General features: G+C 37.3%; 1 protein-coding gene across 1 annotated transcript in view; it reads right to left on the reverse strand.

Moving 5' to 3' along the window:
* The window catches only part of CRYBG3 (crystallin beta-gamma domain containing 3), a 96,196-nt gene that overhangs the window by 34,328 nt on the left and 45,154 nt on the right, over window positions 1-16,714 (reverse strand). The window contains exons 8-12 of the mRNA XM_037525671.2: window positions 13,105-13,241; window positions 11,380-11,494; window positions 9,881-9,916; window positions 7,549-7,682; window positions 4,022-4,148 (exon numbers count right to left, since the gene is read on the reverse strand). Coding sequence (XP_037381568.1) covers window positions 4,022-4,148; window positions 7,549-7,682; window positions 9,881-9,916; window positions 11,380-11,494; window positions 13,105-13,241 — 549 coding nt within the window. The remainder of the gene's footprint in view (window positions 1-4,021; window positions 4,149-7,548; window positions 7,683-9,880; window positions 9,917-11,379; window positions 11,495-13,104; window positions 13,242-16,714) is intronic.

The following is a 16,714-nucleotide window of genomic DNA, read 5'->3' on the forward strand; positions in this document are numbered from 1 at the left end:
AGCAAATCTAAAAGTTAAGTTAGCATAAAACTGAGAAAAGCTAGCTAGCATACCAAGGAAATTTTAGTGAAGGGATAAAAATTCCTTCTTTAATCCCTGGAGTCTAAACAGCCCTTGTAGTCTACTTTGTAAAAAATAATCAACTCCAAATCAGTATGTCTGTCTGAATCATTTGGATTTAAGAGCACATTTCTGGTTGTTCTTTCCGAAGTCCTCCATAACACATATCACAGGATCCTGAAGGAACATACTTAGGATTTGTTCTTAGTAGTTCCAGAACGTTCTGTGTACTGGAGCCTGGGCATTACAAAATTGCATTAGGCAATTTTTCTCTCTGTCCTCTTGTTTATTTTATATTTCTTTAACTTAGATTTTAAATTTCACTCTTTCCAGGTTAGAGAGATCTGAGAGTCTATATGGGGAAGAGATTTCTCACATCCTGTCTGCTTGTTAACTCATGTAGCTTGTGACAGAGCTTTAAATTCCATACGTAGCAATACTCTATTATATGTTTAAGATTTCTACAGAGGGATGACTTTGCTATTGTTTCTTATCACAAAATAAAAGTAGCAGTAACAACAGCAATAAAGGGAGAAAGTTAGGAAACATTGGGAGGTGATGGAGGTGTCTGCGGCCTTGATGGAGGTATTGGTTTTGGGGCTGTATAACTATCCCAAACTCATTGAGCTTAGACATTAAATATGTACTGCTTTTACACATCAATCATGCCTCACAAAGTGGTGTTTTTTTTTTTTTTAAAGAACTCCTTCCCAACTATATGCTATGTCTAAAGAACAGAAAATATTTCTAGTATAACATGATAACCAAGTTTTTTGTTTTTTTTTTTTTTTTAATTTATTTATACAAGCACTGGCTACAGTCAGAAGCACGGGAGGGTGAGAGAATTCACTAGAGCCAGAGGGGAGAGCAGAGCAGGCAGACTGATGATATACATTGCTGAGGGGAGCAGCAGGCGGGAGGAGAGGTCTGCACTCCATGTGGGACCCTCACCCGGTGGCCGGGGATCGAACCTGTGCTGCAGAGGCTGCGGGCAGCTTCACAGCCCAGTAGTCAGCCACTGTGCCACCGGGGAGGCCCCCGATAACCAAGTTTTTAAAGTCTTCTCATAATATACAAATTTCTCAAATTCTGAGATATCTAAATATGTGCATATTTTTAAAATATATTTTACCTGAAAATATTTTGGGGAACATGAACTTATAACTAGTCTGAAAAGATGGAAATATCTATTGTATATGTGTGCTGGTCTGTAATGTAACTACATATTTATGATTACAAATGAAATGCTAAATAAGCTTTTGGTTGAATGAGATCCTGTTTTCCACTGTGACAGTTCTCTTATAGTCTAACATTCTGGAACAATGGAAAAATGGACAATATGACAAGGGTTCTAGACTTAAACTGCCTTGCTCCTCAAAGCACAGATCTACACTCCGAAACTTAGATTTTCAGCCTCTGTACCTGAGACCCTTGTCAGTAAGAAGTTGGAAACGAGTTCTACTTCCTTTTTATGAATATTAGGAACAAGCATATTTGTAAAATCATTAGTAAATCCTTGACAAATGTTAGGATTATATAATAAAGATCACAACTTTGTTAACAACTAATCCTTTTACTTTTCAATAAACCTAACTTAAAGACAACAGAAAATTTTCTCGAAAAGCATTTTTACTTAAGTAAAAACTGTTATTTTTGCAAATGCATGAAACCTACACACAGCTATAATTGACATGCCAAAATACACCAATTTTGCCAGCATATATTATGGTGTACAGTCTGTATCAAATAACTCCTAATCATTTAGCTGTATCATTACAGTATTTATACCTTTTCATATTTCCTACCATTGAGAGATTTCAACGTATAACTTGGGTTTTGGTTTATTTTAGTCACACAGTCTTCTTTGGAAGATACTGCCACATACATTGTTAAACATGTCTATGATAAACAATGCTTCTGCTCAATTCAGCTTCTTTAAATAAGGAGGGAAAATATTTAATATTAGGTGGAGATGTTGTGAATTGTGACCTTAATTTTCTCACTGCATTCAGCCACAATGGAAAAAAATATGAAGATGATCTCGTTTTGTCATGCTTGCCTTTTAGTGGTCAAGTCAGGAGCGGCCAGGGAGACGGGACCTTGGCCCTGCTATATTAGAATCATGCACTAAAATACTTCAAAAGCTATCTACTGTGTGAGCAAAGTCAGTGCTCAATCTTCAGTGGACTGTCCTGTATTTCTTTCACATAGAATTGATTTCCCACTCACTTTCTTATTGATGAGGCTTATTCATGGAAAAAAAAAAAACGCTCCCTTGTTCTCTGAGCTGCTTCTCCCTTTCCAGATCCTCCTACCTGATAGGTGAGGAGGTTGCAACATGCCACTGCTGGCCCCAACAAACAGAAACCTAAAGGGTCAGACAGAGCACACACCCCTGGATCATCCAAGGTCTACATGACCCAAAAACAGCCGTATTTCATTATCAATCCCTCAAAGAAGGGCTTTAGAGGCCATGCCAGATAGTTTTAGAGTTTATAAGGGTAAAAACTACCTTGTAAAGAGATTGCCAATGTACTGCTGAATCATGTGAAAACTTGGCTCTCTAAACATATTCAAAAGTCTTCAGAGCTTGTTAGAAAAACAAGCAACATTTGATAAACCTTGATCTCCTACAGAACTTGTTCAATCTATGTGCTCCCCTCTGTGCCTTCCTCAGCATCTACCTGAAGTCCTCCAACATTCTGGGCCTCTTGACTCCAGACTTACTTCCTTTATCCCATGCCAAATTTCTTGATACCAGTCACCAAAAAAGAGCTTTCTGAACTTCTGATCTAATCAGGTACATCTCTAAAAATCCATCAATGGCTTAAGGTCAAGAAAAAAAAAAAATTCAGAACTGCTCAATATGGCAAATAAGGCCCTTCATTATCTGGTTTTCGACTCATCTTTCCAAATTTCTCCCAATATGCTAACTTACCTGCATTTCCCAAACAGACCATTTTCACTTACACGAGTTTCTCAACCTGAGCACTATTTGGGCCTCACGATTTGTTGATAGGGGCATAGTGGGGGTTCTCCTGTGCATTGTAGGTGTTAGCAGTATCACTCTCTGCACTGTATCTCAGTAGCACCCCAAGCCCCCAATTTATGACAAATCAAAGGTTCCAGACACTTTGGAATGTATCTGAAGGGATGAAGTCACCATCAGCTGAGAATTGCTGGCTTTTATCCTTGCCTTTATATATGTTAATCTCTTTCTAAAATAACACCAATCTCTTTCCTTCACCTTATCCTGGAATTTTTCCCTTTGGCCAACTTTTGAACATGAAATTTCAGCATAGGTGTCATCTTTACTTTTTTTTTTGTTAATATTGATTTATTTATACAAGCACTGGGTACAGTCAGAAGCGCGGGAGGGTGAGAAAATTCACCAGAGCCAGAGCGGAAAACAGCATAGGCAGACTGATGATACACTGCTGAGGGGAGCAGCGGGCATGGCAGGAGAGGTCTGCGCACCATGTGGGACCCTCTCCGGTGGGGGACTGAACCGGCATTGCAGAGGCTGCGGGCAGCTTCGCAGCCCAGCGCTCAACCGCTGAGCCACCAGGGGAGGCCCTCATCTTTACATTTTAGCTCCAAGTGCAAATAACTAACCTTTTTTCTGGGTACCCTAAGTACTTTCTGCTTAATAGAATCCTAACCAAATCAAACAATAACCTAAGTACTACCTTCCCCACTAACGCAAAGATGGGCCCTTGGTATGGTATCTCTGGTACCTGGAATGATATATGATCATGAAATCAATCGATTAAAAGTATATGTCACTATTCCATAGCAATCACAGCAGTTTAAGAAAAACAGGTAGTCACATAAGCAGTTCAGTTTAGTGCTCTGAGGTATTAAGAGACATTTTTATAACATTTTATGTTGTATCAGAGGACATATTCCGTTTTCATGGAAAGATAATACAGATAGAAAATTAAAAAGGAAGCTAACTCACAGCTTGTAAGTACCGGAAAGACAAGATGGGACCACTTAATGCCCCGCAGGCACTACTGTCTTCAAAATCTCCTTCTTCAAGCAAGAACTGCTGGCCTTTAAAATGTTCTTTCTCATAGGCAACCCACCTAGAAATATAGAGGACATCAATTGAGCCATCAATAAAACTTCAGTCAAGAAAGAAAGTCATAATAAAGCACCTAGTTGCACATTACAACGTTTTAAAAAGCAACACATTTGTTTTGCTACCATTTCCAAAGACAGACAAATGGTGTATGCTTCACAGATCAATCACTTTTATAGTGTGGTGGCTTTTTCCAACAAAAGGTTAACTGTTGTAGAATTGCAACAGAGCAACACTTGTTAAATGTTTGTGCTATGACCTGATACCACATCTCAATATGGTCTGAGAACAGCTTGCCAAGTAAAAAACAGTGGAATTCACAAGTAGTCAATAAAAAAAGTTGCAAATCTACAATGAATCCCACAGATTATTCTTACTTTACTAAATCCTGGGGAAGCACACAATGATTACTATAGTAAACATTGGTTCAGGGTTTAGACCAAAGGAATCTCTCATCGGGCTTCAGATATAAACCACGATACAGGTGGGTTTTAGCAAAGAGCAACTGGGAAATCTGACTGAGCTGCTATTAGACCGGGTGACCTACATGTAACAGAGTCTCATGGGAGATGGATGGGAGATGTAGCTCCCACCACTGCATCAGTGATGATAATGGAAACGAGAAGCTCTGGGGTGGAGCACTTTCCAGGGACACAGGTCTCTTCACTTCTAATCTAAAACTGTCAGCACAAGACATAGATAAAACATCATTAGTTAGGAATTTCCTCCATGAAACCTAACTTTATAAAGCAATTCACAGTTTCTGATGCAGTATGGGTGGGTGAAGATGGCTCCAAGTTCGTGCCGACCTACTCTGGTCCGCATCAGTGCATGGTTGGACATGGCTCTCTCCTTCCGGGCTGAGCTCAAGGGACCATTTCGAAGGTGACCATTTCAAGCTCCAGAAGTGGGGACTTCTGAATTGGGAAGCTTGACAAAAACTAGCCTGGGAGCACTGACTACTATTTCCCCATTCCCCCTCCTTACTATAGTTGTGAGGAAAGAAAAAATATTCCAAAGAATTGTTTTGATAGGGTACAAAGTAACAACTGTTGCTCAGTAATCATGAAATTCCTTCTCGTTTTCTGTGTAGGTAAGCATATTGCAAGGGGAGGAGGACCTATGTGATTGAGATATATATATTTTATACATCTTAGTACATATGTAATAGGAAAAGAAACCTTTCATTCTTTAACTAGTATATAAAGATAGAACTTAAAAGCTTTGTCACAAAATTTAAGTTTTCTCTAATGTCAATGTGGCTACTCAAAACATATACCTCAATGGGGAAAAAGGAAAAAAAGGTACGGAAGATCCTAATACTAAAGGAAATATTAGCAAATTACGACCTGTCAGTTCAAAAATGTTCTGCCCAGTTTTTCTGTCAGATTAAATTTTGATTGAAATTCAACTTATATACACATTTGGGATTTTTTTTCATTTATTTATTTATTTATTTATTTATTTATTTATTGAGGCATGTTTTTATTTATTTGTTTGTTTGTTTGTTTTGTTTATACATGCACTGGTACAGTCAGAAGCGCGGGAGGGTGAGAGAATTCACCAGAGCCAGAGCGGGGAACAGATCAGGCAGAAGGACCGAAGTACACTGCTGAGGGGAGCAGCGGGCATGGCAGGAGAGGTCTACGCACCATGTGGGACCCTCCTCCGGTGGCCGGGGAGCAGCCAGGGATTGAACCGGTGCTGCTGAGGCTGCGGGCAGCTTCGCAACCCAGCACTCAACCGCTGCGCCACTGGGGAGGCCCATTTTTTTTTTTTTTTAAATACATGTTATCTGAGAAAAATTCCTTTCCTCAGATTCCTCAATTAGGGAATTACCTATTGATAAAGCAGAACTGGAAAATGGTAGAAATAGTGAAAATGAAGTTAGCTGTTCATCTTAAATGGGAACAGCACATTTTTCTCTTGCAGTTGTCATATAAAAAAATTGAAGTTTGTTATGTTGTATTATAAGACATTTGCTTGAGAATTTTATAAAATAATTGCAAAGGAAATTAGAAAATAATAATGCAAATCACAATCTTCTTAATGGAAAAAAAATTCACATCCCAGACGGAAGAAAAAACAAAAATATTTTTAGCAGGATTAGCAAAAAGCAGGTGTGTTCATAGATCAAAGAAGAATGCAACTAAATATAAAGGAAAATAGATGTGCTTATCCAAAACATACTTGTACTTCAAACCTTCAATACATTTTTAAATTAAGGATAAGGAATTAAATATTATCAACATGTCAGATGAAGCATGGATATGCCAGTGATACCCATACTACCTAGCACACTACATCACTTATATTTCCATTTTGGCTGGTATGGCCATCACTTGATTTATTGCCAGAACTGTGAAGTCCATGTCTCTAAATGTAGATCGACTCTTAAGTGATCTTCGACAGGTCATTTAACTGTCATTAATGAAATATTTTAGTTGCTGGCTAGCACAAACAGGTTATGTGGTACTGTTGCAAATATCAAGAGATGCGAATGCTTAAATGAAAATGAATATTCCAAATAAACCAACAAAACAGAGAAACTATCAATGTTTCTGGAGGGATTTCGGCACCATGTTGATGAAGGCAAGTGATTTACAAGGAATCTTCTTCATGACTTTACCTGCCACAAATACAAAGAGAGGTGCACCCTAGTCTGGTCACAGATTTTCTGGGGTTCCTGCCCCAATAACTGCTGATTCAAACTGAAATAGTAGCAATTATGGTTATACTTAGGTTTCTATTCAGGAACTATTAGGGGGCTTCCTCAAAAGCAGTTCAGGCCAGAGAGTAACCACTGGCAAAAATCTTGTCTTCGGTGGGGCCTCCCCAGTGCCCTGTGGGTTAAGTCTCAGTGCTATCACTGGCATTGCCTGAGTTCTAGCCCCAGCCAGGGAGCTAACCCACATATGGCGCAGCAGACCTCACCTGTCTCGCCTGCTGCTCCCCTTAACAGTGTATTTTGGTAGATCTGCCTATTCTCCTCCCCAAACTTGTCTTTGGAAACATCCATCAGCTACTTCAATGAGTGAGGGTTCACTGACAGTGTGCTCAGCACAGAATGTCAACTAAGCTCAACTGAGGCTCAGAGGATAAACTGGGGTTCTCATTCATATTCATAATCTGTGAAGAAAAATAATTTTATCTTGCAATTCTCATCTTGCAATTGTTTAGAAGAGTGAAGTTTTAAAGTTCTTTACATTTGATCTACCTCAAAGTCTCTAATAACAAGAGTTCCCAGAAAGCCACTGGCATCTACTATTTTTTGTTGCCTATATTACAGAGGGATGCATATTTTCAGATTAAGGCATGTTGTTTTTGCTCTGCTTAGCACATTTTTTTTGTGCTGATCTTCAGAAACAGATTTCTAAGTCAAATACTGAAAATATAACACTCACACTCCACCGATGACACGAATTGATCCAATTCCACGAAAGTCCAATTCATTTTTTAGAAAATTAGGGACAGAATCTATATGTTCACTAAACTCTCTTGCCTGTCCATGGAAGTGAGGTTTTTCATAAATAATAACCTAAAAAAATGAAAGAAAATCACTTAAACTTTATTTTAGAATAGATACATATGGACTTACTTAAATGACACTAAGTAGGCATGAATAAGGAACACTGTCCACATTTTTCATAAATATATATTTATAATGTAACACATTTACTCATTCACAAGGACTATGTGAGCTATCATGATAAATGTAAAATATCTTATATGTTTCATGTTAATATACTCAAGATTAAATTGTTCTGGTTACCCAAACCCTAGCAGCATCTCACAGGATAAGCTATTTTGTAAGTGGTCCTTGAATCGGTCTTAGTTTATCACTCTATTTAGAATTTAACAGAGGTCTAACTCATATTACTGAATTTCCCCTATGAGACAAAAAGACTTTTTTGTGGCTCCAGGGCATAATGATAAATTACCTGTTGATTTGAGAAAATATATATATGATCGTTACTATTCATTGAGGAAAAAATGGGTAAGTACATTCTTAAATTTAAATATACAACTTCCATAAAATAAAAAGTTATTGGAAAAAGATGCCATTTTTATTTCAAATTTGATTCAGATGGGGGTGGCTACGTAAGGGCAGCAGGAAACATTTCTAGCATTTCATTTACTTCAAACTTGGACTGGGTATTTTTCTACCATTTTGAATCTCTTTACTTCTGAAGTACACCCTGCCTTTTGTTAAGTGGAAGCTGTAACAGTGAAAACAGCGCTAATTTATCCATACTCTATCACCTGGTTCTATTCATGGTTAATAGCATAACTTGGCACAACTAGATCTCTGACCTTGGCAAATTAAGACCTTGCACTTAAACACACTGAACCAGCAAGTTGGAGATTGCTTATTTCTGAAAGTGGTAACATTGTTCAGAGTGAAAACCATCACTTCCTGATGTTTGCTACATATTAAATTTTCAGAGTGCCCTGCTGAAGTCATGGAGTTTAATTTGTGTCTGAAACATGCTATACATGCCAAACACCCTGAGATTAAATAAGAAATTATTTGATAACACATAAAACTTGAACATTATGACTATGACAGCTATTCCAACCCATCAACTGCAAATGTCCAAGAAGACCTAGCCTGTGGCACCTTAGGTTCTGATTCAGCAAACAGGAGCCTCTTAGAGAGTGTCACAGCTCAATCAGCATCTATTAGATCACTGGTTCAAAAGCTTGGCTGCATGCTAGAATCACCTGGGAGCTTTAAAAAAGTTTGGTCACATCCCACACCAAAATAGCATCTCTGCCAGTAAACTCAGATACAAATTGTTTTTTCCAACCAAGGTTAAAAAGTCAGATAGGTCTAATTCAAACACTTTGGCCCTTGATTCTATCCAACACAGTGGGCTCTTTTGCCTTAAGCTGTTCTCTAATTCATTTGTATCTGGCACTCTCCAAGAAAATGATTTTTCTTTGTGAACCAGAATTGAGCCTCCCCTTCCCAGAACTCTCCAATGCTAACCACCTTTCAAGAGAGCAGAGGGAAAGGCAGCTGCAGTGGGAAGGGTGGAGGCTAACACATTAGACGGATACACTCCGTAAATTAAAAACAACAACAAAGCTCCATCTATGTGACTGAGATAATGGTAGTAAATTCCATAAATTAGGAAGCACAGAAATGGGAGGGTTGGCAGAGTTGTCTTGCTTGTGTCCCTGGAGGTGCTACAACCTAGTTAAACATAGGCCTATTTCCATCTTTGATTACTTTGTTGGTTTTCTTCCTATTTATATGTGTAGTTTAAATTTCCATTTCTGTTTCTTTCCCAAAATATACTTAATCATATTGTCACTAACACTTCCTCCTCCCCACCCTGAGTTTTCATTGCTTCTGTTGTTGCCTTCAGATACTTCCATTTACAAACAAACAAACATCTGACAGGAGCGACTTATACTCCTTTCCAGTCATGCTGGATGTTCTTCCAAAATATCACTCCTGAATGAACAAAAATCAAACCTACCACCTTTCTCCCTTGTTAGTAGGTGCTCACTCAGTTTGCCTGGTTGCCAATGTCACCTTTGCACACTGACCCCACTCCCCACTCACAGCCTGGGCACTCAGCAATTATTTCGTACAATCAATTTCTAGCACCCTAACATCCATTAGCAAGGAATTACCAGCATATTCATATTTTTTCCAGTTAAAAGAAGTACTTAAACATTAATACGCAAATCACTACTGTCACAAAATTCAGTTTGATGACTTACCTTTAAGTTCATAGGCATTTCCACTTTCAATCCACCCTTAAAATAAGAAATTTTAACATTAGACATGTGAACATTTGAAAGTAACTAAGTGACATATGTAGGTTCAATAAAAATCTTATTAGTAAGGATTTACAGACCAGCCAACTTTAAGTTGCAGTAAATAAGAAGAAATTATTTGAATTTAAAAAAAAATTTATTTTATTATATATACTATTTTACATCATTCTTCATTTTTGTACAGTGTATGCTTTCTCATCTCAGTTATAGTTCCCGTGAAATTCCCACCACCAGTTCACCTGTGTAAGTACAGAATTTTATAGGAGTCAAAAATCAAGTCAAAATGTCCTACATCACTGCAGTTGGGAAAGAGGTTAAGAAGACTGCTTCCAGATTATAACCACTCTAAAAAAGGAAACTGAGCTTTAGTTCTTAAGCACGTGTTATCCTTCTGTACAGTGTCCCAAAAGGAAGAGGGGGGTTGCGAGCAGATTCTATGGACTGTGGTAGGAGTATGGGAACCTTGGTGGTGGGTGTGGGGGCGGTAACATTCATCTGAAGGGAATGAGCCTATTCTTCTAAATGGTAGACAGTGTAAATCAATGTTATAGCGACTGAAAAAAATATCATTTGGCAGAGTGTATTTCTAAACCACTTAGTACTATTAATACAATTCTCTATATTTGCATGTGCTTTCTGAATTAGAGACAGCAGTTGTTATATATCAATACATTTTTGCGTCTGTGGAGGTGCTATAACCTAGTTAAACATAGGCCTGTTTGCATCTTTGATTACTGTGCTGGTACTTTGATTACTCTCTTGGTACTTTGATTACTGTGTTGGTACTTGTGAAGCATAAAAGTAATCCCCTCTTCACAAAAATCTTAATCCTTTAATTCCCTTCCTTCTAATATTATTCCACATTGTGTATTTCTTAAAATTTCTTAGTTTTCTTTGTTTTTAAAATTTTTTAAAGTCACAGAACAACCAAAAATTATTTCTCACATACCTAACATTTAGTTGAATAGTTTGATTCCTAAATTGTTGGCAAAAAAAATATTACAGAAAATTATTATGTATAAGAAAGCATCCATTGACAGAACTACCCATTTATTATTAATGTGTAATTTATCATTCATTATTTAATGTGTAATTTATCATTCATTACTGCAATGGAAGAGTATAGCATACTACAAGTAATTTTCTAGCAAGTATCAAAACTAATTCAGAACTTTATTATATATTCAAAATTTTTTATCAGGATAACACTTATAAGGAAACTGCATGTATTACACAAAGTGAATTCAGACATTTGTCTTCTTAGAAAACATTAAACTGGTTTCACAGATATTCTCTGCAACATAAAGAAATAACGTATCAACAATGTGCTGATTAACAGCATACATCTTCACTTTGCAAGACTGAGATCCATGAGCAGTCACCAGTGATTTAATTTTGGATTCATGGGTACTTAGCAAATGTTTCTTCTTAAATTTACTTACTATTTGAAGAGGATGCAATGATTTCATTTCTGCTGCAGAAATCTCAAAAAGTCCATGGTCTTCCTCCAAAATTGTAGCTTGCCCCTTAAAATTAGTATCTGGGTAGGCAAGCCAACTAGATAAGAAATGAGGGTTAAGAATAAGTATATTTCACTCCGGTTCTGTAGAAAAGTAAAATGTACTGCATAAAAAAATCCTTCACAGAATTACATTACCAAATTAGTAAAACACATTCAAAGTGACTTTGTCAGACAGTATCAATAAGAGTTAAGTCAGTAAGTACTCATGTTTAAACACTGTTTATCCTATAATCCTATAAATCCTTCATAAATAATGAAGTACTTACATTCAAACATTATCTATCCTATTCATTAGGTTTTCCAAGTATGAAGCAATACTTTCCTTAGACTTTGCCAGTATTTAAAAGATGTACGACACCTTCAATTCAAATAGTATGACTGAAAAATCAAAGCCATCCCATATCACTCCATCCTTTTTTAAACTGAGATGATCAGAGATAGGGGTTCCACCAGGCATTTTGCATCTTTTTTTTTTTTTAAAGATTTATTTTTATTTATTTATACAAGCACTGGGTACAGTCAGAAGCGCGGGAGGGTGAGAGAATTCACCAGAGCCAGAGCGGGGAGCAGAGCAGGCAGAAGGACCGAAGTACACTGCTGAGGGGAGCAGCGGGCGGCAGGAAAGATCTGCGTGCCATGTGGGACCCTCCTCCGGTGGCCGGGGAGCAGCCGGGGATTGAACCGGCGCTGCAGAGGCTGCGGGCAGCTTCGCAACCCAGCGCCCAACCGCTGCGCCACCGGGGAGGCCCACATTTTGCATCTTAACCCACATTTTTAGAATCCATGTCAATTCTATTAGCTACCTCAGGAACAGTATTTAAAATAAGATTCTGTAAAAATTCTCCTTGTTTTCAGGCAAGCTTGATAATTACAGACATTTCTCACTGATAGGATCAATAATTAGGTAGGTTTGCCCAGGAGTTCTAGTACATGACTTGGAGTGATAAAGAAAGATGTCCTACATTGACCCCAAAATTCTATACCAGCCATCGTCAGAGCAGATGAAAACAGTGGAAGAGATGAAGCAGTGAAAGGATCCATGATGAACCAGGCAGTAAAGAACGTGTGATTTGAGCCCATCTGAGACTGAATCAAGACTGAGTTCAGTCCCACAGTCCCAGAGGATAACTGTCTGTGGAATCAGAAAGGCCTTGTATCAAATCCATGCTTAGCAGCTGGTAGTCAGGGACAAATCACATAATTTCCTTACTTATGAGAGTAGTTATACCTGCTGTGCAGGAATAGAGGAGTAATAAACAAAAGGCACTATATTCCAGGCACCGTGGAGGTACTCAATAACTAGTAGATTGAAACAATCTACAAACATTTCAAGTTCAGAATTTTAGACCATGGACATGTTTTTATTTCTCGGTACCTAAATTTGGTGATGAAAAGACGATGGATGTATCTATCAAGAACTATGTCTGATAATTCTGTATCTTCCCCTTAACTGGAGCCTTAATTAGAACCGAAGAAAAAATCTGTTTTAATCCCTGTTAACAGTTTCTCTCGGGTATACAAGAGTGTAAGTGAAGTTTATAAAACTTCAGAAATATGCATGTTACCTACTGAAATATGACAAAAAATTAACTTAGTGGCCATCAAGTTAGTAAACTCTTTATAGTAAAGAGAAACTGATACATACACTCCAGAATTCACAGTGAAGGACACAGATTTGGGGATATTCAGCTCTTCCACATTGGGAACTGCTCGCTGGATGTAGATAGGACAACAAGCTGAATCAGATTGTGCACAAAGTACTATCTCTGGAATGCTGCAATCCTGAAAAAAAAAAAAAAAGATCCTGAAATCATCTACAGACATACACGGTCTAGTAGTCACAGCACCCAGTATGTGCAGTTACAATTATTCTCCTTGTTTAGTCAAATTTCTTCACAGAAACAACTTAAATGGAATACTGTTCCTCTCTACCAGCTCTTTAAAGTTTTCTGAAAGTTACACTGATGACAAATATTACTGACATCTTTTGTTAATAAACATTAAATTTAATCACAATCAAACTTAGCACAAAGTAAATTTTTCTGTCTTCTAGAAATATTAAATATTGAATATCAATATTAAAATATTAATTAAAAAAGGACTACCCCAATTCTTTGTGCTTGCTATTTAAAGTCTTGTTCTATGAAGGAATGTTCAAAGTTACCAACTACGAGTGCCAAAAATCTGCAAGCCTTCCTTCTCAGAAGTATAACAAAGCCATAGGGAGGGAATTAAACAAAAGTTGACCTCACAGGGGACATAAAAAATAAATAACAGAGGCACTAGCCACCCCTCATTATGTTAAATAGTTCACATTGACAAAAGAAGTAGGAATTAGAGGTGAGGGTAAAGGAAATCTGTTTTCCTACTTGTAGAATTCTATTTTTCTTCAATACAAATTATATTAAACAAAGTCATTATGGAATTTGACTCCATACTCAATCACACATCCATTGTCACCATGCCCAGTCACACTTCCTTTAAAATCTCACCTGTGAATATCTCCGATCCCTACTGTCAAGGCCCTTTATCAAGGCTAAGACTTACTATGGGTCGATATCACCAGTCAGGTACTAGCTGCTCTTTACACAACTGGGCTTGTTACAACAGAGTTTTCTTTGTGATGCAACTTAGCTTAAGATCCAAGTACATCAAATTTATACTCGTGTTTGCATTTCAATAATTTGGCACCAACCTACTGATTGACACAGCTATAGTTCCCCCACATCTCTTTATTCATACTGGGCTCTGTACTATCTCCAAGTCCTCTTATGGGCTCTGTAAACTTTGTAAATGATTCCCTCATTGCAACTAAAGGTAGGTAATTCTCTGTATTCTAATGAATATACTTGAATAGTTAAGTTCTAACTCAAAAAAATAGCTAAGAGAATCAATGCAACAGAAAGAAATTATTTTTCCCTTCTCCAAAAATGACAGACATGCTTGTCTGCACACACAACCTATCTAGTAATAGTGTGTTTATCACACAAGTCAAGTTTCAGTAGCATAAGTTTCATGTAGCATACTGAAAAATTTAACACTCTAATGAAATAGGTGAATGCAGTGAAAGTCAAAGATGATATCCATTAGGCTGAACAATATGCTTTCCATTATTATAATCAAAACTTGCATTTTCAAAACTCCAAATTTCTGACTTTTAACCTTTCCCCAAATCCAGTTCTCTTATTAATCATTACTAATCAGTCTATTAAAAGTAAAAGCAAGCACATTGATACATCTTATTTTCAGAAAATTTTAAAATGTAATACAGTGAAAAAGCACGTCTTTCAGAGTATAGAAATATATTTCATTCTAATGATTCATTTCAAAACCAGAAATGTCCATCCAGAACAGCCACCTGTCAATCATCTTCGTCTCTTTTGTTTGCTATTAATAATAGAGTTCTAGTAACACTATTTAAAATACTGCCATATTAATGTTCCCCTAGGGATCTGAGGAACAGTAACAGAATACATAACTGAGTGTCTCACACAAACAAGCTTCCTCTGCATTGTATTATACAAACAATGTTTGGGTGGCGTACTTTAGATGGGAAAAACTAAGAAGCATTGAAGTCTACTATAACACAGAAGGAAATAGCATAATGGCAAAAACATAATGATGGCTAAATAATGGAAAATAAACATCAATAAGAATGCCTATGTTCTCAACTATCTTTACTAGAGGCCCAATTTTTTCTCTAGTTGATTGAGAAAGATTTCATTTATTAAGATCTACTTTCTTGATGGTGGTTATTCTTCATCTTTTTCAAGACTTGCATAATTCTTGGTGGACAAAAGCAGTCAAACACTAGCAACTGAAGGACACTTTATAGTAACCTAGCAACAATAAACAGTTTATTCTTGGTAAAGGAGAGTTTATATGGCTTCCTCCCAAGGCTTTTCTAGCCATGACATACTTTACAAATACATCTTGGTGAAATTTATAAGCATAGACTATTAAAGCAATTAGTAGGGATGGAGACAAGGCAGTGGGATAGAAAAAGGGTAGGAACGAATTGCAGTTAAAAAAACCACTTAGAAAATCTACTTGTCTCCAACTATGTAAGATCAGCCTCTGACAATCTCTCTTCTCAGCTCATTAGTTAGGGCACTTCTGATCTTATGAAAAATATCATTCCTTTAAAAGATGTTAAATGTATAGTAAACACAGTAAGTTTGATATATTAATGTTTGCTTTATTCATGTCTTTTATATCAAAAAAGGAAAGCATTTGACTTAAGATAAACCACACTGCTACCCTAACCTAAGTATTTTCACAAAACAGTGAAGACATCTGCAACATATCTTTAAAGAACACTTAAAGTTTGCACTATGCAGCACAGAGGAACTAAAATTAAGAGGATGAAACAAGACAAAGTTTACATAAATAGAGATGAATTTGCAATGGTAACCACCACCATGAAAACGAAGCTATCAACAGGCAGAATTGTGACAAAGTTGGAAAAAGGAAGCCTGGTTCTTACTTTGTGAAATATTTATAACAATGCTAATGCCTTTTCCATTCAATCCTCAATAGTTCTATTTTCCTTCCTCACACTAAGCTGTTAGGCTGTTCAAGATATGTGGGCACAAACACTGCAATTTAAAAAACTCCAAGAACAAACGATAAGAAAAAGGCAAAAAATGCAAGAATGACATTCATTTTTATAATCTAGTCTAAGCAGTTAGCAAATGTGCATATATCCATGCTCCACAGACTGAGTTTTTTGTTTGATTTTGTTGTTTGATTTTTAAGGGGCATGGAGGGTGCTGTCTCTAGTCTCTAATTCTACATTTTTTCCCCACTAGGCCTGGCATGGTGCCGGATATTCACAAGGAAAGACAGAACCATAAGTTATTTAGATCTTTTGAACATTCCACCCACAAACTAATTATTCACTTCAAGGGATTTCTAGTGAATTAGCTAAAAAAGCAAGTGCTCAAAATGCTGCTTGCTGAGTTGAACTTCCCAAAGTTAAATTTTTCAATGAAAACAAACCCTGCCCTCCATGCTGAGCCATCAATCTTGCACTACAGCAACTCACTGACATTCACCTTGTGTCTGACACAAATGGCACTTCCAGGAACGCCCTCACCTCTCCCACGTGCCTAACTCCTGTTTACTCTCTCAAGATTCTAATCAGGTGCCGCCTCCTCCACCTCTTCAGGTAAGGTGCTCTTTTCCATGCACCTGCAGGGCCCAGCGGAGCACGTTGACCATGGTCATGTGACGCAGCTGCTTCTGAGTCTTTA

This window comes from Talpa occidentalis, unplaced genomic scaffold (genome assembly GCF_014898055.3).
Source record: "Talpa occidentalis isolate TD23 unplaced genomic scaffold, MPIMG_talOcc4v2.1 talOcc4.4, whole genome shotgun sequence".
In the NCBI taxonomy this organism is placed as follows: Eukaryota; Metazoa; Chordata; class Mammalia; order Eulipotyphla; family Talpidae; genus Talpa; species Talpa occidentalis.